At 40.0% G+C, this 26,479-nt stretch overlaps 1 protein-coding gene across 1 annotated transcript in view; it reads right to left on the minus strand.

Annotated features, from left to right (window-relative positions):
- The window catches only part of SPEF2 (sperm flagellar 2), a 62,792-nt gene extending 36,554 nt beyond the window's left edge, over positions 1-26,238 (minus strand). Inside the window, exons 1-10 of the mRNA XM_074856939.1 lie at positions 26,181-26,238; positions 25,297-25,399; positions 15,075-15,327; positions 13,173-13,343; positions 11,445-11,582; positions 10,370-10,401; positions 9,225-9,441; positions 3,285-3,473; positions 1,948-2,135; positions 109-277 (exon numbers count right to left, since the gene is read on the minus strand). Coding sequence (XP_074713040.1) covers positions 109-277; positions 1,948-2,135; positions 3,285-3,473; positions 9,225-9,441; positions 10,370-10,401; positions 11,445-11,582; positions 13,173-13,343; positions 15,075-15,327; positions 25,297-25,399; positions 26,181-26,238 — 1,518 coding nt within the window. The remainder of the gene's footprint in view (positions 1-108; positions 278-1,947; positions 2,136-3,284; positions 3,474-9,224; positions 9,442-10,369; positions 10,402-11,444; positions 11,583-13,172; positions 13,344-15,074; positions 15,328-25,296; positions 25,400-26,180) is intronic.
- Positions 26,239-26,479: the final 241 nt, after the last annotated feature.

Consider the following 26,479-nt stretch of genomic DNA (forward strand, 5'->3'; position numbering starts at 1 on the left):
TGATATCAGAAATTAGTGAAAGAACAAAATAAAACATCACAACAAAATCTTTGATTATGAAAAATCAAGCTGTATTTTCATCTATTATGTCCTATCAGTCTGATGTACCTTGTATTCACCATAATCTTTTTCATCTAACAGATTCATTTTATTCAGCTCTACAAGTTGTTCTGGGCTCGGATCATTTGGCAAAGGTTGAATTGAGGCTTGTTCATACACTGGTTTTCCATTAAAAAAAAATTCCTTCCAATCAAGCATCAGCTTTAATGGAATTCTGCTGCAAAAGAAAAAAAAAAAAAGGTTACAAAATAAAGATTAAAGGGGTTAAGGGAACCCACATTTACAAGAATCACAATCAAGAAACAAGCATATGTTAAACTAGATATAGTTTATAATGTTTTCTATAATTATTACAGCTTTTTATAAGTGGTTTGTTACTTATATGACAGCCATAGGGACTTGTAGGCTTCAGTATTTTCAGAAATGTGTTATCACACAGTATTTGGCTGGCAGAGCTGTGTAGTAACAGTTTTGCTACAGCTATTTTTCCCTGTTCCAAAATATTCTTCCCTTTTTTGGGGTAAAGCCTCCTCTCACCAAAAATCTACATAATTTTTTCCTGGAAGCTAAAATTAATTCAGAATTATATGAGTAATTACAGTCACTTTTTTTCTTTTAGAAAGGAAAAATATTCATATAAAACAAGACAAACTGCATATAGTAGCAAGCTAAATGCAAACAGGATGCTGACATATGTCACATTAGAATTCTATGGCTGCTAAATGAACAAATAACAGCTTAATTTTAACAAATGATGAAAATTAAAGTTTCTACTATTTCTTAAGATTACATCAATTTGGACTTCCATTTTTTTAGTAGTGATTGTAGATACTTGAGTGTTATAGCTTTAAATAAACTCGGCATGTGCTGTTCAAAAATAATTGAATACCTGTTGCATGCATCCTGCACAATTAAGTGCATGGAAAGACAGACAAAGCACACCTATAGTGAAAGTAAATGCAGATACAACCTTGACATGCATACTTCAGAAAGATATTTCAAATATCTGCACGTATTGTGCACCACTCAGTACAAGCAAATGTGACATTAGCTTACACTGGAACCATGACTGTGTCAGACAAGGCAATCATCAAATCGTCACTAAACTATGTCTAGGCTGACTATTTTATCATGTACTTACTAGGCCTAAATTTACATAATTTCCATAAAATATAATCATATGTACTCATATGGTTACGGCTTTATTATTTTAAGATAGAATTACACTAAAAGACAATGAAGATTTTTGGCATACTTTCTCATGCTGTAAGCCTTACCCCATAGTCTAATCACTGAATACTAATGAAAGAATAACAGCAACACCCCACCACTCTGTGGTTTTCGAAACACTCCTACAGCACAGGCACTTGGAGGTTACTGCTTTTTTAGGACCTTCTCAGAAACCCTGTGCAATTAGGGCACATCAGAAGAAGGAATCACAGCATGTACGAGTTGTAAGATTTTGGACTGAGTTGCTACTTTTAGGACAGTCCAGGAAGGTTGATATGTCTTAGGAAATTCATTCTGTTTATATTACACTGAGGAAGTGTTCAGCTCGTGGAGATATCTGTGAGAATGAGATGAGCACCACTCAGTTTTTAACTTTTAAACTAAGGAATTTGTTCACAAAAAAGGCGATCAGTAGTTCTAGGGCTGTAGAACTAATAGATCTCGGTCTCCTAAGGATTCAAGTTACTTGAGTTTTCAAGAAATTATGCTAAGGCTTTAGCATTAGTTCATCCTGTATTACATATCAGCACATTCTCACACGAAAGTTTGATGTTTGAGAATCTACATAAGATGTTATGGTTTTTAAACCAGTCTGAATAATGAAGCCTAACAGCTACCTAACAGCTGTTATTTTTGCCTAACAGCTATCATACTCACTTGTTTGTCAGTAGACGATATTCTCCTACTTTTGTGGACAAATCAATGATTTGGTCAACCACTTCCGAACATATAGAATAATGCTTTTTATAACGTGCCTGAGCTCTTTCAACTGCAATTTTCTCATGGCATTCTCTTTCTTTGATAATTTGTTCTTCATAAGCAATTTTTTCTTGTTTTGCAAGAGCCTAGAATTTTTTTTAAAGAGCAAATTTGAGATTGTAAAGAAAATGAAAGTGCAGAAGTGCACAGTCCTGGAAAAGAAAATTAACTTGCTCATTTAAGTCAGGAAATGAAAAAAGCTAGACTCTCACCAGAGCTGGATAGCCAGCAGAAAGATTAACACAGAGACAAATCTAAAAAAATTTTATTCATTCTATAAATTCCAGTTTGTTTGATTTTTAACTGCTAAAATATAATGAAATAAAGGAGAAATATATTACCTCTTTCATGACAAACAGATTGAGAACATATTCAGTGCTTAGAGGGCAGGGAAACATGAAATGATGCTCTCTACTCTTTCTAAGGAACAACTATGCAGATGCATTGGTAAAGGCTTAGTTCCACTGAAACCCACAATGGAATACTCATTTAGAGTATGTGTCAAGTAATTTAACTTACAAGATTCTGATCTGCAAATAATTTGATATTATTGATGCTGTTCAATCTTTGAGAAAGATTTCTGGACATGGTAGAAAATTATCAGTAGTTCATGTGATGGTGTGTTCGTTTTGGCAAAAAGTGCACTGAAAGAGATGTAATTAAGAGATATAGCTGCTGATTACATAGGACTCCAGCAGTGTTGGAGGATGTGGAGCTGCTAATTGTTTTTGGCAGAAGCAACATAAGATTTCTACCATCACATTACGGCCTACTATGAGCATAGCACTTGGCAGTTTGCCACAGGATTAGAAGTCCTTTTAATTTACTAATCAGCTCCAAGGTAGAAATTGAGTGAATCTCCTCCAGCATTTGTCAAAAATGGATGTTAAAAGATTACATCTAAAGGAAATTAAAAACATGAGTCTTGAAACAAGATCTTATGTCATTGTCTTTTGTCATTTTGCCTCTGCAAGACAGTGCCTTTTAAACTCAGCATACAAAGATGTTCTTACAAAGTTAATATTAGTTTGGAAGAAAAGATCAAAATCAGACTTTAAGTTGCTCAGCTTTATCCCTTATAGAATATATTAACCCCTTAAAGAATATATTAATCATTAAATCACCCTGCCCCTAGAAAAGTCCTGAATTCTAACAGTTGACAATACAAATTTCATTTATAACAGGAAAGTACTGTAACAGTCCTGCAGCAATTCAGGGAGCAAATAATCTTTTACCGCTTCTCTATCAAGAGCTTCCTGGAATTCTTTCAGTCGTCTTTCTTCATACTGTTTTTCCCTGAAAATTCTGTTTTGTTTTAACATCTCTTTTTCATGTCGAACATGCATGAGTTGAACAGCAATCCTCCGCTCCTGTTGAGATTGTCTCATTAGTCTGTAAATAAGTTGCTCCTCCTGGTAAGCCTTCTAAAAGACAACAAATAATAGTATTAAGCACAGCTTATAAACTATTTCACAGACATCTCATCAGTGTCTCATAGGAGAATTATGAATGGAGTCATATACCAGCATTTACCTGCTCATTTGATACATAAATCTGGATACATATCTATTTATGAGTACTATTTTTGCAAACAATGTAAGAACGTAGAACTATAGAAGTGAATTCTAAATATGTCTTAACTGAGATTCAGTAAAAACATTTGTTCAGATTAACTCAAATTTAACTTGGATATTTCCTGTGTGTAAAGAAACTGCTGCATATTTCAAATAATTGATTTCTGTATGTAAAGATATACCTTTTCCTCAAATCATTAACTTATCCCTGCTCTTCACCAGTTCCCATTCTCAGCCATACTCTGCTGGATTCTTCATCCAGTCTATTCTCTTACAGGTTTGAACTTTTTACTTCTTTCTTTGGATTTGGGTAATTACGTTCTCCATTCTCCTCCATTCAGGAGACTGGGAATATAAGGAAGCATTCAGAACAGAGGAAGATACAAGACTTCCAGCTAACAATTTCAGTGGTTTAACTGGGACATGAATAGAACCTCATATTTGGTACTGTAAGAAAACAATTCTGAACCAGTGCTTGAAGCACAGTTGATGTGCACGGACACTTTAAGGACTGTAGACTGCTACTTTTCAAAATACTTGTCAAAACATAATAGTATCTTCTCACTACTACACTTCTCTAGACTGTTCTTGGCATCTAAAGCTTTGCCTCACTTCATTCACAGTCCAGAACTACTTCTGAGTTCTAAGCAAAAGGTTGCCTTTCAAGCCCCATTGCCAAATATCATTCCTACAGCAGAATTTTAAGAGGAAATTTCTGATTCCCTGGACGTTTGTTTCAGATGTAGCAAAACTGCTATGAAATATATTAAAATTTAAGGACCTAAATTGGGAACTGATCTGAGGATTTCAAATTAATTTTCCTAAGAACAGTGGAACAGGTAAGGCAGTTAGTAGTAGTACAAAAAACCAAACCAAATTAAAATATCGCTTCTATTTTCTTTTAATCTGGTTTATTTTTCATCAGCTGCCTGTGACAGAGAGGGCAGAACACATTACATAAATTCACCTATAAATGAAAAAATCAAACTTTATTACATATTATCATATCATTTATGAAAGAACTCTACAAAGATTTCTAGATCTGTGCTACACAGTGCAACCAGGACATCTGTAACAGATTTCTAATGCAAAGCTGCAAAATTTGGCTATTTTAATTGCACTAATAAGAACAACAACTTTCTAATTAATTTAGATCTTTAATGTTGATGTTAGGGAGAAGCCAATATTTTTCAAACAAAATTCTCTCCATATTTTTAAGTCTCTTTACCTTTACAATTGCGGGGAATATAGTACATTCCAGTTAAATACTGGTGACTCGAAAAGACTAAACATATAAAAATCCCTCAACATTTTCCTTATTTTAGCCAAAATGTGAGCTTTGCACTCCCCTTTCCTAGCACTGAATCTCATGACACTGCATGATAGCTCTAATGGCAAAGATGCGGTCATCTCAGGTTTTAATCCCAGAGTACTTCACCTGCACAAAATATTGTCTCTCTACATAGCTTACCACAAAATGAGGATCTAATTTTGAATGCGTTTTATTTGTACTCTATTTGTAGTGTACTGTTTGTACACTATTTTTCTATGCACAGAATTATCATTATGCATGTAACTGAAATGGAAAACTATGCAATAGTAACAACTTCATGTGCACTTTATATTTTTGTATTCATGCTATGTGTCATTTGATATAGTATAGGTGATACAAATTTCCAGTAGCACTGTTTACTGAAGAGTTAATCTGTCCATTTTTCTCTTACATTCATGAAGTCAAGGCAATAAAAGGAGAAATGATGCTCTTTGCTGCCTCAGTTCTATCCACTGCTTCTTTGGACCTAGTATTTCATTAGCATTTCAAAGAAGAGTAGAGGATGCACAGACTTTGCTTCCTATTAAAACTAAATATCCTTCACTATTTTCTTTACTTGCTTATCTTCCAAGTTTATTTACTTATCCAGGTAAATAAACTTTACTTGTTTATCCTTAACAATGGATTAGTACAGCAATAAGTACTTCACCAGAGGAAAATGGATGTTTAAGTCCTAATTAGCAGGGGATTGACGGAACCACCCTTAAAGAGTGGTCATTTGTCATACTCAAACCATCAACTGTACAGTGCAAGTAGTTGGACCAGTGAGAAATCAAAGCACTTCATATAGGTGAATTTGTTCTTTATAAAGGAGTGGGAAGATGCTCCTTTAGAACACTTCAGAGCAGCCAAAAGAGAAGTCTTCTTTGTTAACTGAAAGGTAGAGAACTTCGATATTCTAAGTGATCAAATATTTGACATGCTGAGTAGGCCTAAAAAGCACCAGCAGGAAATTTTTGAGGAACAGGAATATATAAAAAGGCAATTAACTCAAAGCTACACAATGGTTAATTTAGGATTCAGAACACCAAAGTGAAGCATTGGTAGCTATCTTTCACACAAACAGGAATAGACAAAGTACTAAAACCTAAGGCTGAAAAATTCTGAAACTTCTGGACATACCAGGAGATAAAATGGTAAACCTATGTTTTGACCTAACATTTTACGTCAGCTTCTGCACAGAGTACTGTGCAGTGTCTGAAGAAATCATAAATATCATAAAAGGGACATAGAATCACAGAATGGTTTGGGTTGGAAGGGACCTTAAAGATCACCTAGTTGAACCCCCCTGCCATGGGCAGGGACACCTTCCACTAGACCAGGTTGCTCAGAGCTCCATCCAACCTGGTCTTGAACACTGCCAGGGAGGGGGCAGCCACAGCTTCTCTGGGCAACCTGTGTCAGTGCCTCACCACTCTCGCAGTAAAGAATTTCTTCCTTACAGCTAATCTAAATCTACCATCTTTCATTTTAAAGCCATTACCCCTCGTCCTATCCCTACACTCCCTGATAAAGAGTCCCTCCCCATCTTTCCTGTAGCCCCTTTAAGTACTGGAAGGCCACTATAATGTCTCCCTGGAGCCTTCTCTTCTCCAGGCTGAACAATCCCAACTCTCTCAGCCTGTCCTCATAGGGGAGGTGCTCCAGCCCCCTGATCATCTTTGTGGCCTCCTCTGGACTTGCTCCATAGTAATAATTTGAAAAATTACTACCGAGAAAGCATAATGCACATTTTTTTTCCATTTACCTACTTGAGACAACAGTGGCATCCAGTGGCCAAATATTAATGTGTTTACGCTTCATGTTATTCATACGTAATTACTATATCACATTTTTCTATTTTTTCATTTCCTTTTTTCATTTACATACAAATGAAACAATTCTGTCCTGTTGTGTAGTCATAAAATTTATCTTCAAAACTTACAATTTAGCATACATAAATCTATTTGGTTGACAAGCAATGTAACAATTCATTTCCCCTCCTGTTTTCATCTTCCCAATTTATTGCTGATGGTAACTTCTTCCTGATAATTTTTTAAATTCAGAGAGATAAAACCTGAACAGTGTATTTAAAAATGAGTGCTTAGAACAAATACTCTGTTGAAATGGTGGAGATCAAAGATACAACTGGGATGAAGCCATGTTACTGTCAAGTACTTTCAACTCCTGCCTCTGAAAATCTGACCGGCATCACCCCATGCTTCACGTAGAGGAGTGTCATGTCATTGTAAAGTATTTTTAATCCCAGGCTCCAACTTGTAGTGTGCCAAAACTCAAAAATTTAAACAAGATTCATTTAGTAGAGATTTATACTTATGGACGTGAAACACACTAAAGCACTCTCAAGGGATGAAATTCATTTGGCTCTAAATGATCCCATGCCCTGTGTTCAAGTTTTATGCAGTATAGGTAAAAATCTAACCCTAATGTCTACAAGAAAGCTGCAATTTCAGTCTGCAAATCCTTTTTAGTTCAATGTCTAATGGAGGAGGAAAGTAATTTTCAACTCCTATGTATATTTATTTATTTTTTAAAGAAAATAATCTCACTTTGCTTCACACTTCTCTTAAGTCAAGCAACACCTAATTTTTGAAATCTCACAGAATTCCAACCAAACACCTCTTCCTCTGTTAATTTAGAACCAAATTACTACTAAACAGATTCTCTGATCTGGTCAGAATATTGTTGCAGTCAACTGCTCACTTGTCTTTCCTTCTAATTCCTGCAGTTTGTGACTTCGATTGTTTCTATATCCACACTGATTTTTCTTCCTGAGAAGTTAGGAACACTGTTGTTACTTTTGCCTTGTTTTGGAGCCTCACTGGAGAGAGTCTGATTGACAGCACATTGCAATAATTCCTCCATCTCAAACTGACAAGGGTTGTACTACAACCACAGATGGACCAGCTGTCTGACGTCTCGACAGCACTGGCTGGCTTTGCTGACTTCGAGCTGCTGTATCCACCAAATGCCCCAGTGATTGCTGCTGGCCACATGGCAATCAGCTGATAGCCATGGTTATCAGAACCACTAGTTCAGGATGCTGGGGTTGTGCTGGGGCTGCAACAGCTAATAGCAGGTAAAGAGGAAGTTTTGGGACTACAGTGATTTCAGACAACTGGGTTGTAAAACTTCTTCATGGCCTATGCATATCAACAAGAACATGATATAGAGTATCTTTGAATGAGAACTCGGAGACAGCACATGGATAGACAGACTCTTGGTCTAAGCCACTACAGGTGTTTTTCATAGAATATAGGTCTGGGATAGATCTTAAGTAGTCATCTAACATCTAGATGCCTACCCCAACAAATTTGGTTTTTTTCTTAACAACTCCAAAAACATGTCCAGACATCATAAGCCAATAAACAAATATACATGTAATTTCATACTTTCCCTTTCAGAGATGCCACACATATGAAGTGTATTATTATGCAACAGCAGTGGAGACAGGCTCAGCTATACTGGATTCAACACATATGATCTAAGTTAAGGATTCACAGTGTAACACTAAGATAAAAGATAACTAGAAATCATAGAAACCCAGTGAGTTACAGGTTTCTGTTTTGATACAATCATTACAAAAGAGAAGATCTCTGAAGCCAGTAATCTAAGAGCTGCTTTTTGAATAAGGAGTGTCTGAGGAATCTGGAAAGCCTTATGCTTTATGGGACAGGATTCAAATGGAATAACCTGCAACATCCATTTTTAGACACAACACAGACATCCTCCAGAGACACATTAAAAATCAAAGCTCTGATCTGCAAAGTAAGTGTTTTGATTCTTCATATCACCCAACACAACCACTTCAGAATTCATTCAGTCCAGATCAAAAAATTTACATGACAGATTTGTAAATAGAGGTTTTCAACCAAGGAATGCCATATTTGTTGCTTTTTAATAAGTATCTTCTTCAGAACCAGTATACATTTTGATAATTTAAAGCTCAACTTCGGGAAGGTGGGGGCAATAGAAGGCAGGACTTCCATGAAATTTTAATAACCTTAGCTCTGCTGCCTTCATTTGATCCTTTATGATTTATAAGAATGAAGTATGACATAAAGGTGGTGAGAAAGAATGGACAACCTTCCATATTTTCCAAGGAAAGACAATAGTTGGTATAAAAGTTATTTCCTGAGATAAGTGTATATATCTCCCTTTATCACCTCCAAATTTTATTTAACCCTCCAAAAACACTGTTCTTTTACATTTGTAAGCAAATTCTTAAATTGTGCATGAGTTGTACACTTCAGCATACATTTTCTCACCTCTTCAGTTTCATATGCTATTAACTGTTCCATTAGCATTTTTCGTCGTCTCTTTTCTCGTTGTTCCCTAGCAAACGTATCTTCCTCTAAACGTTTTTGAATTTTCCTTATATATTCATCATCTGAATAAATATTTAACAGTTCAGTTGCAGTCTGTGCTGTAGTTTCTAGAGTTGTTTCTTGCAACTTCTGTGTTTGCAATGATTCTTGTATATCGCTGATTGAAAAGATTAAAAAGAAAAAGATCACTGACTTTATAGGAATTATGGTTCTTAGAGGTGTTTTCATAGAGATCCCTGTATAGTTAGGTGCAAGTCTGACAAACGGACAGCAGCACTCTTTGTGGGCACTGTGGCTACTTCTTCATGTGTCTGTGCCCCACAATGACCACTAAGTCCAGAGGAGAGCTCCAGCACCAACTTGAGCCAACAGTCAACTAGTTCATTTGCTATTATGAAGCCACATTCTGCAGAAACAGGAAATTAGGATAGCTCACAAAATATCAAAGAACGATTAGATACTCTTGAATATATCCACACATTCTGAGTGCAGTTTTGCAGAGCTATTAATGACAGGTTGTTTACACATGGCAGTATGCATGAGTGCCACCTCTTCTGAGTATGGTATATGTATCACTAAAGATGACAGAATGACTATTACTGAAAATCATTCACAAATAAATCAACATACAGATAAGTCTAAGTAGAAAGGCTACTTCTCTATATTTTCTTTGAAATGTGTTACCATTTATGTATATCCACAACCATTCTTGTCTCTCTGCAAGTCTAACTGACCTTACATACTCAATGACTGAAATGAACAAGGAGATGCGCTTTGTGTCCTTTGTTGCTGCATATATGGCAAAAAGGAGAGAAGGAAGCTTGAGCCGCCCCTACTACAACTAAAGGTAAGGTAAAAACACTGTAATGGTGCTGGAGCTGGAATATTTGGAGTGCTAGTGGGACAATTGCTCAAAGGACAGTCACAGCTTAAACTAGACAAGCTACTACATTTCCCTCAAGTAGCTGTCTACATCGATAACAGGCATCTGAGGTAGGAACCTGTCTAATCTTAACAACCCAAAATCCAAACATTACCTGCCAGTGACTTGGCTGTGTACTGCAGAGGCATTTCCTGCCACAGACTTCTCAAACTTTTTAATTTCCTTGTATGTGTCCTTAAGAAATAAGACAAAATTTAATGTTTCTTTTCTTTTCACAAAGCATCATAAGGAAGGTTCAACAGACTAAGTATTAGGGCAATATTTTTATGTCAAGTTAGTACAACAGAAATATTTATGCTGAAATTATTTTAAGCATCAGTTAGATCAAGAAAACAGGCAAGACTATTTCCTTCTTTTACATTTCATTTCCTTTCCCCTCCCTTCTTCCTAGATTCCTATGTCCACCAGCCAGAAAATCCTAAGATTTTACAGCTCTTAATTCTGCAAAATAATTCTTATTTTACATAGGACTCTAGTTGTTTATATAATTCCCACCATTCAGGGATCTGAAACAAGATATTCTGGGCTATGATCTGCTTTAGATTTAGTAGCTTGAATTTATCCCTGATAGTTACTCAAGCAACTGTGTTCCTACATTCTACATTTAAATACATCTGTCATGGTTGCACAGTTGTAGAAACTGGTAATATTTGCACTCCTTATGACAATACAATCCATGAACTGTAAAATTACAATCCAAGTACTCTTCAGCACTAGATAATAGTGAAATTTCTTTTATTGCTGCATTGACATTATCTCTTGATTTGATCTAAGTCTATTGCTAATTTTTGCTGTTACTAACATTTTTGATAGAGCAGAGAGTTCTATAGTGTGTTACAGAAGAGTTCATAAATTATGGTGCAAAACTCCATCACGCACAAATATGAAAGAAACATTAATGCTTTTATTTCACATATTCTACTCAGTAGACCAGAAGCTAAAATACTGTCAGCGATTAAATTAGTACCTACCTATGGTATTTATTCAATAAGAACCTTCCCTTATCAAACGAAATTTTTATTAAGTAACAAATGCAGAATCATAATCAAATTAATATTTAGTCTCATTTTCAACGGTTGAGTCTATATCATTTTAACAGTTGTGTCAGCAGCTTTTGGTTGGTGCAAACACAGTATTTGTAAGTGTAAATGCTTCCAGAAATAATATGTTTTGCAAGTTCATATAATTAACATTAAAAGAATGTAGATCATAGTTACCTCTGCTTCTCTTTTTTTGTTTAATTTTTTGGCTTCAGTAGCTTTTATGGTGTGGCTTGGTGGTGGCTTTGGAATCTGTATAATGGCTGCTTGAATCCTGGCCATTATTTCATTTTGTCTCCTTCTTCCTATGCGATGCTAAATATACAACATCTTGTGTTCAGACACTTAAGTTGAAACAAGATACACCAAATGGCCCTGATATGCTACCTATATATTGATGAAGTAAATGTAATTATGCCATAAAGAAAAAAGTTTTCCAGGAAAAAAGTAGAAGAGCTTATCAGGCTCCGGGCTTGAACAAACTACTTTTCTTTCTTTCTTTCTTTTTTTCTCATTCAAGTGGATCACTAAAATGCCATGAAAGCAAAAAATTCTTTATCTTTCATCCACAGTTAAACCTTGTCTTAAGAATATTCTCAGTCACTGTACTCGTAAATCACAATTTTAAAAGTAGATGTTGTAAAATACATTTTAAATTAAATCATTCTACATTCTGAGTAATCTGACAGCTTAGCAATATACTAGTATATGTTCTCAATATTCGAGGATGAAGATATATTTTTTAACTACAGTTATCCAAAAATGGTACATCTATATATGCTATGTCTGCATTAACAAGTAGTCTGGAGCAACAGAAGCACATCTGTAAAGAAAAACAGTTTGTGCTCAGTGCCTAATAGGTATTTAAGGACTCATATTAAATTCTAGCTCTAGTATGGTACCTGTTTCAGGTCAGAATTCAGCACAGAAACTGAGAATACCATTTTCCTGGTACAGAATCTGAGAGTACCATTAGGTAATGTTACCACTGAACAATGAGTCTCAGATGATTAAGAAGTAACAAACATTTAAATTATACTAGTTAGAAGTGTACTACAGATGCACGCAGTTAAAGGTGGAATTGAGTGGAGAAAGAGTTTTTCTACAAAAAGTCAAAGATATTAAAAAAATAAATATGTAATATATCAAATAAGATATTAATAATTTTTTAAAAAAATCTTTTGAATATTTTGGATATTGCTTGTATTTTCTAGATAATGAAGGGACATTTTTTTTTCATTCTTGCTCATGCAGTGGCAATAGAACAGCTAAATAACCACAGCAAGACTCTCTCCCTTTAATTAGATATATAAAATGCTTCTCAAATTAGTCAACTTCACTTTCATTGAACCCCTTGAACAGCTGGCGAGTTCCTCTATATAAACTACAGGCTGTATTTTGGATGAGTGTTTTCATACCTTAAGAAATTAGGTTATCTTTTTTACTTTACTAGAACAGCTACACAGAGCTACAAGATGCTCTGAGGCCATACCCACTATAGGTCCCCTTCCCTGTGTCTTTTTCCTGCTTTTGAACAATGCTTCATCTTTTCTTCACAAATGAAGAATGTAACAAACCTCTTTTACAAGGACACCTTAAACACATATAGTTGTGAAATTTAAACATCTTCAAATATATAACTATTTTCCATGAACAACAACACACAAAAACTCTCAATTTAACATTAAGTGATTTTTAAATATTGATGCCAAGGGTCTTATAACAGTATATTGACTTTGTATCTACATATTAATGATTGCCATGCATACTGCTTTTCTTTGTTTTTGTATAAATGTGACTGTGTGGCACAGAATTAACAAGCATTCACACTGGCTTTAACTAACTCATATGTACACGACCTTAAGAAAAAACTTCTTCAGAAGTCTATAAAAAGTAAGCAGTCACCTTTTCAATGTCTTGGGCTCTTTGTTCCTCTTGGAGCTTCTGAACTTTCTGTTGTTCTGCAATACGTATATGAGCTATTTTATCTTCTATTGCCTTAGATTTTATTTCAAATTGCTCTGAAATCTGCTGCAGTTGCAAATCAGCCTGACGTGGCGTTAAAGTTTTCAGACGCTAAAATTAAACATCAAGCAATGAAGAGTCAGAAACAGTAAGAAATGGTATTATATTTTTGCAATAGTCATTTCAAACCGTGTTTTCCTGTGTTAATGTACACAGAACATCTAAACATGGTTGAATATTTTTCAGACAAACAAGACTAGCTCCATTGAAAAGAACATGCAGATTTGAACTTGAACAATGCCAAAATTTGTTTAGTTTGGAGAAAAGGAGGCTGAGGGGTGACTTCATTGCTCCCTACAGCTTCCTGAGGAGGGGAAGTGGAGAGGGAGATGCTGAGCTCTTCTCCCTGGTATCCAGTGACAGGACACATGGGAATGGCTCAAAGCCACACCAGGGGAGGTTTAGACTGGACATTGGGAAGCATTTCTTTACTGAGAGGGTGGTCAAAGACTGGAACAGGCTTCCTAAAGAGGTGGTCGATGCCCAAAGCCTGTCAGTGCTTAAGGGGCATTTGGACAATGCCCTTAATAACACGCTTTAACTTTTGGTCAGCCCTGAATTGGTCAGGCAGTTGGACTAGAAGATCATTGTAGGTCCCTTCCTACTGGAACTACATTCTATTCTATTCAAACTGAAATACAGAAACTTCAACTTAAACACAAGGAAAAAAAAATACTGAAAGGATAATAAACAATTTGTCCAGACAGGCTGCGAAGTCTGCAACTTTGGAGATATTCAAGACCCAACTGAACAAGATCCATGAGCAACCTGCTCTAGCTGACTTTTCATAGGGCAGGGAGGGTGGATTAAGTGACCTCCAGAGGCCCCTTCCAACCTCAACTATCCTACGATTGAAATGCCATTCTGAACCTATCTATTGACAGGAGCTACTCTCAGTTGCTTTGTCTTCTTTAAGTTATCCTGCTATAGGTGAAGGGATGTTTCAACTGTTTGCCACTTTCCTTGCACTTGTTGGTAAACTTTCTGCTTGTAGACTGTTTTTCAGGAAGTATGCCAGAAAAAAAATTGTGAAATTTCACCTAGTTGAATTTGATTAATGAAATACAGCTTCTTAAAGATTGCTCATCCTAACCATATCACCATAACAAATTATGGTCTGCACATGCTGAACATTACTGTTGGAAGACAAGAAGAATGTCCTTAACAGAATCTACTACATCAGTACTGACTTCCTCTTAAATACTCTCTTTCCCCTTTGTTTTTACCTCTTCATATTACTCAGCATATGGTTATTGCAGGCTGGAGTGTAGTATAAATATATGGAGAGACCTGCAACAGAAGGAACCAAACCACTGTGGCACAAAGCTCACCACAGTTATAAATAGGTTTCCTGGAGGGGAAATTAGTCTAAGTTGATACCTAGACCACAATAAAGTCTGCGATCTGTACTGATCAAAGGAGTAAAATGGCAGCTGCTGAACAACTACTAGCCTTTGTTGCTATATGTATCTTAAGTCTGGAGAAAGCTTAAAACAGAGCAGGTAACACAGAATGAGCCAAAATAAAGGAACAAAAAGCACATATGATCAATATCCTCACGAGTCACAGATAAACCATGTAATCCCACTGTCTCTGTATAAGACATAGCAAAGGACTGCTTCTTTTCCATATAAGTATTGTGTTTTGAATAGGAGATTTAGAAAGAGGGGAGGAGAAGCATTCAACATGCTTGAGAGGTACATGTAAATATCTTTTATCCTATATGTAAATGTAAATACCTTTTATGCTATATATTTATATAAAATAGGCATAGTTAGTTACCTCTCGATACAAAACACTTTCAATAGACTTAAGCTTTGCAGTTGCTGCAGGTCTCATTGCTTCCGTGACTAGTCCAGTGAGTTTTGCCTTCCTCTTTTTTTCTAAAGCAATATACAATTCATATAAAAGCTTTGTTGCAGCTCCATGCTGTCCTGTCATGATGTCTTGGGCCACATTCTCATTAAATTGTACACCAAGGAGGTGAAATGTGGGCTCCAGTCGAGAAAAATTGTTAAGTTTTGCATTTGCAACCCTATATGATTAAAAATAAGAACAACAATCAGAACATAAACTTACTTTCAATTCCAACTTGCTGCAATAAACATGGTCATGACGTTTATCTCATACCAAGATAGGAAAGTTAAAAAAACACAGATGACTTCCTTAAAGTAATGTGATACACACTTTGGCCGTACTGCAGTACATGTAACTGCATTGGTCTACTAGGCATAACTTTTGGAAAAAATACTGAACACACTGGGTTATATAAATCTTGATACATGCACACACAAAGTGCGCCTGAGAGAAAAAGTTCAGCCCCCCGTTGTAGCTAATTGTATACCATTTACAAAAAGTACAGAGTTAGAATGAAATTTCTGATTAACTGTATCAATCCACTTGAGCTCTAAACAGCCAAAATATAGGAAATTATTTTAGAAGTCTATATAATCTATTAACTCTCACAACATTTCATCATATTTCTTCTCCAATAAGAAGAAATGGACACATGGGTTGGAGTAGTGTTGAAAACAAAGACTATGGTCTCAATGAGCAATTTATGTTCAAAACTGAAATAGTGGATTGCAGATTAATGTTTCTCTTGATATGTAGATTCTCCTGTGGAAGCATTCAACATCAATAGATATACAGGCCAAAACCCAATAACAATAAATTATTACTGTATCACAATTAACACATCAAATTTAATCCAACAAATCTGTAACTTCAATCTGAGTCAGAACATCATGCTTTCCATACTGCTCTATCACTTGAGTTCACAGTAGTTTCTTCACATGAAACAACAAGCTTTTGAGGTCAGAAAAGCTACAGCATAATTCTACAAAAATGTCCAATTTTAACATAAGACCTTCTGGTAACACAGTATTCACCTTATTCCTAGATTAAATAGTCAAGGAGCTCATTATTCTCACTGTAATAGTCCATGCCTTATTTCTTACACAATTATACATAACTGCAGCTTACAACTGTTGAACATTTTTCTGCCACTGAGTCAAGGTTAAGGTGAGCATTATTGTCAGAAATCACCTCACAAGCATTGGGAAACTGTGGAGATATCATCTCTTAATTTTTTGTTCTGTAATCAGTCCAGATGGAACTTCTTAACCTTGCCTCATAATACAAAAATGTTGTAAATCTTATTTCAAGATCATTGTTAAGAGTTCAGGGAAAAATATACTATTTTATTTTTTAAATATGGACATCAAAACTGGAAAAAGTCTTCCCGTAGTATTTGTTTTTAAAAAGTATCATCACTTTCTCAATTATTATTCCCTTGCTTATATGTCCAAGAACTGTGAAACACAAGCAGCTAATATAGGTAAGCAGACCTTGACTAGTTAGTCACAATGACCTGACATTCTTTTCTGTTAGTGCCTTCTAGATTACTGTTGCCTAGCCTAAAAAATGAGTCTACATTTCTCCCACCACCACCCCAACAGGTATGATCTTGCCTTGGACTGTGTTAAAACATATTAAAATGACGCCAGCTTACCAACTGATTCATGAATAATAACGCTTTTCCTTAATAGCACACTCTAAATTTTAAAATTATTACTTTATAGATGTTAAGTAAAATCAGGCAGGTACACTTTCTTGCACGATTCCAGGACCATAAAATTACTATTAGACACTAATAATTGATTTAATATGCAGAAAATAAATCTTGGAAATGTGAAAACATTGCCTCAATTCTTAATAGTTCTCAAAAGATCAATCTCAGTAATTATTAGAAAAGGTAATAATGAAGAAAGGTGAAAACATCTAATTATCTTTAAAAAGTAATTAAGTACTGTGGTAAAGAACATCACATACAGTCCTAGCCCTCCTCCCTCTCGTCGTATGCCAGATACTTCCAGACCTTAGGAATTGTCAGGGCCTTTCTCTGGGCCTGGTCCAATATATCCATGTCTTTCTTGCACTGGGGAGTCCTGAACTGGATGCAGCACTCCAGATGTGGTCTCACCAGTGCCATATCTTTTTAATGTGATCAGGACACTGTTGGTCGCCTTTGCTGCAAGGGCACATCACTGGCTCATGATCAGCTTGTTCTCCTCCAGGGCCTCCAGGCCCTTCTCTGCAAAGCTGCTTTCAAGACAGTTGGCCCTCAGCTGGTACTGAAGGCACAGGGTTTTCCTCACCAGAAGCATTTCTCTTTGCTGAACTTCATGAGATTCCTGCCAGCCCTTTTCTCCAGCCCGTCAAGGTGCCTCTGAAGGGCAGCACAACCATCTGGTGTATCAACCTCTCCTTCCGGTTTTGTATCATCTGCAAACTTGCTGAGGGTGCACCCTGTCTCATCATGCAGGTCATTAATGAAGATGTTAAGCAGTATTGCTCTCAGACTCAGCCTTTGAGCTACACCACTAATCACTGACTGTCAGCTGCACTTCACACAGCTGATCACGATCCCTTGAGCCCGGCAGTTCAGTCAGTTTTCAGTCCACCTCACTCTCCACTTACCTAGTCCGTACTTAGTCAGTTTGTCCATGAGAATATTAAGGAAGACAGTGTCAAAAGTCAGAAGTCTTAATGGCACAGGAGCAGATGGTCCCCAGGTGCTGTAAGAGGAGCCGACACCAGAGAAGACCACCATGGCTGAACAGGGAGCTTTGGCTGCAACTCAGGGAGAAAACAAAAGTATACAGCCTTTGGAAGAAGGGGCTAGACACTCACAGTGATTACAAAGAGGCTGTGAGGCTATGCAGGGCAGAAATCAGGAGGTCTAAAGCCCAGCTGGAAATTAATCTGGCTTCCGCATTCAAGGACAACAAGAAATGTTTCTATAAGTATGTGAGCAGCAAAAGAAAGACCAGTGAGAGCCTCCAGCCCCTGCTAGACACAGGAGGAAACATGGTAACAAGTGATGAGGAAAAGGCTGAGGTGCTTAATATCTTCTTTGCCTCAGTCTTTAATAAAAAGACTAGTTGTACTGAGGGAATCCAGCCTCCTCAGCCAGAAGAGAGAGACTGGGAGAACGATCCCCCCACAATCCAGGAGGAGATAGTCAGTGACCTACTGCATCACATAGACACACACAAGTCTATGGGACCTGATGGGACACACCCGAGGGTGCTGAAGGAGCTGGCTGGGGTGCTCGCCAAGACGCTTTCCATCATTTACCAGCAGTCCTGGCTGACCGGGGAGGTCCCGACAGATTGGAAATTGGCCAATGTGACGCCCATATATTAAAAGGGTTGGAAGGATGATCCGGGAAATTACAGGCCTGTCAGCTTGACTTCGGTGCCCGGGAAGCTGATGGAGCAGCTCATCCTGAGTACCATCACACAACACATGCAGGACAACCAGATGATCAGGCCCAGTCAGCATGGGTTTATGAAAGGCAGGTCCTGCTTGACAAACCTAATCTCCTACAACACGGTGACCTGTTTATTGGATGAGGGAAAGGCTGTGCATGTTGTCTGCCTTGACTTCAGTAAGGCCTTTGACACCATTTCCCACAGCATTCTCCTGGCAAAACTGGCTGCTCGCAGCTTGGATGGGCACACGCTTCGCTGGGTAAAAAACTGGCTGGATGGCCGGGCCCAAAGAGTTGTGGTGAATGGAGTTAAATCCAGTTGGCGGCCGGTCACGAGTGGTGTCCCCCAGGGCTCGGTTTTGGGGCCACTCCTGTTTAACATCTTTATTGATGATCTAGATGAGGGGATCGAGTGCACCCTCAGTAAGTTTGCAGATGACACCAAGTTGGGTGGGAGTGTTGATCTGCTCGAGGGTAGGGAGGCTCTGCAGAGAGACCTGGACAGGCTGGAGCGATGGGCTGAGGCCAACTGTAGGAGTTTCAATAAGGCCAAATGCCGGGTGCTGCACTTGGGCCACAACAACCCCCAGCAGCGCTACAGGCTTGGGGAGGAGTGGCTGGAGAGCTGCCAGTCAGAGAGGGACCTGGGGGTGTTGATTGACAGCCGGCTGAACATGAGCCAGCAGTGTGCCCAGGTGGCCAAGAAGGCCAATGCCATCCTGGCTTGTATCAGAAATAGCGTGGCCAGCAGGGACAGGGAAGGGATCTTACCCCTGTACTCGGCACTGGTGAGGCCGCACCTCGATTCCTGTGTTCAGTTTTGGGCCCCTCACTACAAAAAGGACATTGAATGACTCGAGCGTGTCCAGAGAAGGGCAACAAAGCTGGTGAAGGGTCTGGAGGACAGGTCTTACAAGGAGTGGCTGAGGGAACTGGGGTTGTTCAGTCTGACGAAGAGGAGGCTGAGGGGAGACCTCATCGCCCTCTACAACTACCTGAAAGGAGGTTGCAGAGAGCTGGGGATGAGTCTCTTTAACCAAGTAACAAGCAATAGGACAACAGGTAATGGCCTCAAGCTGCACCAGGGAAGGTTTAGACTGGATATTGGGAAATATTTCTTTACAGAACGGGTTGTTAGGTGTTGGAATGGGCTGCCCAGGGCAGTGGTGGAGTCCCGATCCCTGGAAGTCTTTAAGAGTTGGGTTGACATAGTGCTGAGTGTTATAGCGTAGTTGGGAACTGTCAGTTTTAGGTTAATGGTTGGACTAGATGATCTTCAAGGACTTTTCCAACCTAAGTGATTCTGTGAAAAGTCAATGTAAACAGCATGCGCTGATCTTCTCTCAGCCACTGAGCCCGCCACCTCATTGTAGAAGGGTGTCAGGTAGTCAGGCATGATTTCCCCTTCATAAGTCCATGATGAGAACTCCAAATCATCTTCTTGTCCTTAATACACTCGGAAATGGTTTCCATGCTTATTTGCTCTGTTGGTTCCCAGGGACGGAGGTGAGACTGACTGGCCTGTACATCCCCAGTTCCCCCTTCTTGCTTTTCTTGAAGACAGGAGTGGCAGTTGCATTCTTCTAGTCCTAGGAATCTCCTCCAATCACCAGGACGTTTCAAAGACTATTGAGAGTGGCGTAGCAATGACATCTCCCAGGTCCCTCAGCGTGTGTGGGTATATGCCATCAGGTCCCACGGACTTGTGTACTTCCAGTTTACATATATGTTCCTTAAGCTGATCCTCTTCCACCAAGGGTAAATCTTTCCTGCTGCAGACTTTCCTGCTAGTCCCAGGGGCTTGGCATTTCTGAGTGCAAGTTTTACCAGTAGAGTAGACCAAGACAGAGAAGGGATTAAGCACCTCATGCTTTTGCATGGCAGACTGAGGAGTATTTGAGAGTCTGAGAGAAAGATTCATCAATGGAGCCGTACTCCGCCATCTAGGATGCATGGAAGACAACTCAGCGTGGCTACTATGGAGGCAGGTCCTGGGTCTGCTTTGTGCCAGGAGGCACAAAGGATAAGGAGGGCTGGAAGAAGGTTACAGCATGGAGTGGTAAGAGAAACACCTCCAAGATACCCTTACCCTCTAAGATACCCTTACACAATAGGTACAAGGCCCTTGGTATGGTGGACAACGCATATAATGAGATAGAGGAGGAACTTACGCAAGCAGTCTTGCCAAGGTCAGAGAGACCAAGCCCTCACCACAAAAACTACATTAAGACCAGTGCCGAGAAGAAACAACAGTGAGTTACGGTCACTGGGGATTCCCTCCTGTGCAGCACCTGTTTGCAGACCAGACCCTCTTTTCAGGGGAGTTTGCTGCCTCCCTGGAGCCCAAATTAGGGATGTCAACACAAGACTGAAGAGTTTAGTACTACCTCTGTACTACTACCCATTCCTGCTCTTCCACATGGGTACAAATGATGTCACAACAAAAGTCTGACATCAATCAAAAGAGATTTCAGAGCCCTGGAAAGAATGCTAAAAAATTTGGGAGCACACATAGTGTTTTCCTCAGTGTAAGCACTGATGGGTTTTTTTGACTGGGTCCTCTGCCCCGGTCAGCAGCAGGCTCATGTTTTCTCTAGCCTTCCTTTTGCTGTGGAGATACCAGTAAAAGCCCTTCTGGTTGCCCTCCATGTTCCTCATCAGTTTTAACTTCTAATGGGCACTGGCTTTCTTAAAGCCATCTCTACATACTCAGACTGTCTCTGTGCTCCTCCTGGATCACCTGATCCTGCTTCCACATCTTGTATTCTTACTTTTTATATTTCAGTTTTGTCAGCAGCACCTTATGCTTCCATTCATATCTCCTGCTGCCTTTGTTCAGTTTTAGTCACATTGAGATGGATTATTCTTGAAGGAGATGATCCTTTCAAGAAAAAAAATATATTAAAAAAAAAAAAAATCAGCTGCCTTGGACCTATCTTCTCTCCAGGACCATTTTACATAAGATCCTTCCAAGCAGATCCCTGACCCAGCCAAAGTCTGGTTTCCTGAAGTCTAGGGTTGTGATGCTGCTTATTTAGCTTGTTCACTCCTCTCAAGATCATGAATGCCACCATCTCACGGTCACTGCAGTCAATGCTGCACCCAACCTCCCTTGTGTGTACATACTAGGCTTAGTAGAACATCTCCCCTCTTCAGCTCCTCAATCACGTTTCTCAGGAAGCTATCATCAATGCACTCCAGTAACCTCCTGGTTGCTTGTGCCTGGCAGTGTTTCTCTTCCAGTGGATACCAACTTGGTTAAAGTTTCCTATTCAGACCGAGGCTTGTGAAAATGAGAATTCTTCCAGTTGTCTCAAGAAAACCTTATGTACTTCCTCCTGCTCAAATGATCTGTGGCAAAGAGCCAGCACAGCATCACCCAGTTCGGTCTTTCCTCTAATCCTAACCCATAAAACTTTAACTGGTCATCATTCATCCCAAGGTAGAGGTCAAGGCATTTTCTCTGCTCTCTCACATAAAGAGCAACTACTCCTCCTCACCCTCCCAGTTTGTCCATCTGTCACAAACTGTCCATAAACAAGGAACTGTTCATAAAGAGGATGTTTCAAACAACTCGAGTGGAATGCCCTGAGGGGGAGAAGCGGAGTGAGCCCTGTGGAGGTGGGACAGTGGGCCACTTCTCTCCCCCTCCCTCCTGTTGTTGCCTAGAGACAGAACTTGCCTAACTGTGCAGGTACAAGCCAGGAAAACAAGAACCTTCTGGAAGAAGTTATTGCACATGAGTAAGAAAGACTATTATACAAAGACAACACTCCATGTGTGTCTTTGTCGACCCACGGACCAAGCTTGCTACTCTACGACAATGCAGGATCCAAGGGTGGTGATTTCCCTTTTCTTATCCCCTTCTCTCTTCTCTTTCATCTTTCTGCTCGCTCTCTCTTTCTCACATATATTCATGTGTATAACTTTTGTACGAATTGTGATCAGTTGACCATTGACCAGTTGTTAGAAAAATAGTCTCATCGCCAAACTGCTTTTATTTGTTCAAGTTATCAGTTGATTGTTGCCATATTGTCTCCATTCACTCACTAAAGCTGTCATTTAACATAAGTTACCAACTAAATTGTTCCTCTGAGTCACTGTGGTGACTCAGCCCACCCTGCGGCTCTGCCGAGCAGAGACCAGCTCTACCACTGGCACACAGGCTCTTGGTGAATTTAAAACACTCACCCCCCCTCATAACCCACTGCGTGTGATAAGACACCATCCTAAAGAGCCTATGTCCAGTCATGGCAGTGCTCCAGTTGTGCGAGCTATCCCACTGCCTCTCTGTGATTCCAGTGATACCGTAGTCCTGAAACTGCACACAGGCCTCTAACTCCTTCTGTTTGTCCTTATGTTGCATGCATTAATGTAGAGACAGACACTTCAGAGAGGCAGCCAGTTGTGTTGATTTACCAGAAAAAGTGTGAACACTTCTCCCATAGTGCTGTCTTCTCAGCACTTCCTTAATTGCGTACATACATTTGGGGTGGGAAGACTTCTTCACTGTTTTGCCCCTCTTATTCACATCACCCTTCTCCTCTTGCTTGCCGGTCTAAGTCACCACTTCCTCCCTTGTTTGAGAGTAATCATCTTGTTTCCCCCTCATTCCTAGTTTAAAGCTATCCTCACCAGGTTTGCCAGCCTGTTGGCAAAGATGATTTTGCCCAACTTGGTCAGGTGGATTCCATCTCTTCCTAGCAGTTCTCCATCTTCAAAGAGGATCCCACGACTGTGAAAAACAAATCCCTGTTTGACAGCAGCTGCACAACCTCCTGTTGACATGTAGAATCTATCCACTCCTCATCAAGCCCTTTCACCTCACCAGCAGAAATGAGGAAAAAAACCACCTGGGCCCCATGCGTTCGACTTTTGCCTCCAGAGCCACTCCTCACATGCTCCATGTCTCTCTGGCAGTATCCTTGGTGCCCACATAGAAGAGCAACAGGGGTAACACTGCAAGGGCTGGATGAACCTCCACAGTCCTGGACCCAGCCCCCAGCAAGCAGCAAACCTCCCTGCCTAGCATACAAGGTCAGCAGGTGGGCGCCTCCATCTCCTGCAGGAGAAAGTCTCCTGCTACTACCACTCACCTTTAATCCTGGTGCTACTGTGTGGTTCAGGCTTCTTCAGCTCAGATGCTTTGTTGCACAGAGCCATCAGTCTCTCATCTGCTACCAAGGCAATGAACCTGTTCTGCAGCTGCAGATCAGCAGGTGAAGCAAGAACCTTCCTTCTCTTGCCAGAAGTCACCAGCTGCCAGTCACCTCCTTTTCCCAACCCAACAAGCACAGATCCTGCTTGCCTCCACCTCAGCACAGCTGCAGGTTCAGGTTCCTGTATCTGCAGTATCTCAGAGAAGATCCAGTCAATCTCCTTTTCATCATCTGTGATGTGAACCATCTACTGAGCTCCTTCTGCAGCAGCTTGACTTGGCAAAACAGATCTTCCATGAGCACACACCTCTGCAGGCAAACCCACCACCTCCCCCTGCCCAAGGCTAAGTAAAGACTCTGGGCATTCCCTACAGCCTGAGACATGGATAACTGTCTCCTTTCTCTGAGGAGCAATCTGAGTTGAGGCCTCTGACGTTCTGAGTAGTTGCTCCAGTGGGTACTGGGTATCACGCCCTGTCATGCATCAACACCTTTGCTGAGCACGTGTACACTGTCTCAGCAGAGTTTCTAAACTCTTCTTGCACCTGCTGAACTGCATCTCCACTAATTGCACCTCCTTAATCAGAAGTCAGCTGGAGACAAGATCTCAAAGCACCCTTTTATCAGGAAGAGTTGACAGAACTTGTTAGAAGCTGCTAGAGCTTGCTAGAAGTAAAAGCCTTCCAAAGTTATCCTTTCCCAGCAGCAGCAGGCACTCTGAAGTTCCTCGAAGAATTACCAGGAGCTCTCCAATGATCCCAGAAATTCCTGAGAGATCTAAAAGTGCTAGAAGCAGAGCCCAAGAACTGCTGTGCAAAACAGCTGTGCTGCCTTTGTTATCTCTGCTCAAGCTGCTCTCCTACAAGTTGGCGGGACTTGGATAGGAAAGGGTATAAATAAATGAGAAGTGCAAAGAACATAAAAAAGAGGTTCAGAAGAAACAGGAGAAGGTACAGCCTGGCACACTTGATACATATGTGCACCAAGGTCTGCCAAAATGGAGCAGAAGCCAAGGAACACCATGAACTGCATCATCAACATACCAAGGCTCACAGATCTGCACAAGATTTTTTAATTTCTTGTTCATTGTGGATATTATACCACATAAGTTTACTTGTAAACTTATAAATTCTTATATAATCTTCCTTCAGGGCTTTACTCAGAGCCTCGCAACACATCTCTACCATTTTCATTTTAGTGAAGGTGTAATGGTCACCACCATACCACACCACACCTCTGGATTCCTGGCTCTAAACAGCTTATGGGGTCAGTGTCAGTATCTCCAATCATAGAGACATCCTTGAAGGCTTGTTGAACTTTTGGTCTCACCTGCTGCTATCATAGTTACAATCAAAATGCATAATTTTCTTGCAGTGGTATGATCAATCTCTCTGGAAATATGAAGCTAATCTGTGTGTCAAATACAAGTAGCTTTTGACTTACTGATAAATGTATCAAATCTTAGTAAATTCTACATGTCTTTCTCACTCCACATTAGCAAATCCTAACTAAAAAATAAATATCTTGTCTAATTTCCGTAAGAGATGTGTTATCCATAGGTACTAACCTGCTCTGTGAAAACTGATTAAAGTCATCCTGAAGACCATATTTGTGTAGAAGTTCTCCTAGGAGGTAGCCAGTAGAAAATTCTTCTGAAAATGATCCTGGAACTGTTTGTTTTGTTGTTTGTTTTGAAAAAAAAAAATAATTAAAAGAATTCATATATTAATCTTAATACAACTTGTTATTATTTTTGTAACAAAACCAAGCCCAAACTTTATTAAATAATTCAGAGGAATTTTAGGAGATTGATCTAGCAGTAACCAGTTTTCAAGTCACAAATAAATCTACTTTCAATGTAGATATTTTGCAATGTAAGCTTTAGGTGGTCATTTAATTCTCATTTTTGGTGTTAAAAAGTAAACACTTTCGCTGTCATTAAGATCGTGGCAGTATCTAGAAACGATAATTACTAAATTTTCTGTAAAAAATGCAAAAAACCCCGTTAGATCTAATGTGCTTCTCTCCCACGGAAAGTTGCTCTCTCTTTGCAGAACAAATGCTTTTCCAAAGCCAGCACAACACCTGCCATTCAAAACAAAGCACTGCTTCGCAAACATACTAAAATATTTTTATCCTCTGGAGTCCTTATTAGCAGATGGAGCCTGAAATCCTCATACCTCCTGAGAGCGCTTGCGCCTTGAGGAAAACTAGCTTCAGCTCGAAAATCACCGCCTTGCACACAAAGATTAAAAATGTACCTGAGGAGGTATCTGGACGCGAGGGAGCGGGAGGGTTCCTCAGTAGGTCAGCGGGAGTCGGCCCCGGGGGACCCCCTAGATCCGCGGGCGGCACGAAGGCCTGGCCCTGCGGCAGCCCCCCGCGCTGACAGGCAAGACTGCCGCCCCCCGAGCCCCCGCCTCCCGCCAGCGCCGCGGGGCCCCCGCTCACCCACGCTCCGGGAGAGCTTCACCTCCTCGTTCAGCCACTCGCACAAAATCTCCGACATGACCGGTGACGGCGGCTCCCCTCACGGCCGCCCGCCACCGCGTCCCGTTGCCACGACGATCGGGCCCGGCGCATGCGCGGTGGATGGGGGGCGCGCGCATGCGCTGCGGGTGGGGCGGGGTCGCGGGTGTGGCCGGGGCGGGGGAGCCGAAGCGGAAGGTGAGCGCGCTGCGAGGAGGAGCGCGTGCCCGCCTCCGCGGGCGCTGGCGGAGGGGCGCGCGCCGGGCCGCCATTCGGCCCAT

The sequence above is a fragment of the Strix uralensis genome, chromosome Z (genome assembly GCF_047716275.1).
Source record: "Strix uralensis isolate ZFMK-TIS-50842 chromosome Z, bStrUra1, whole genome shotgun sequence".
NCBI classification, from domain to species: Eukaryota; Metazoa; Chordata; class Aves; order Strigiformes; family Strigidae; genus Strix; species Strix uralensis.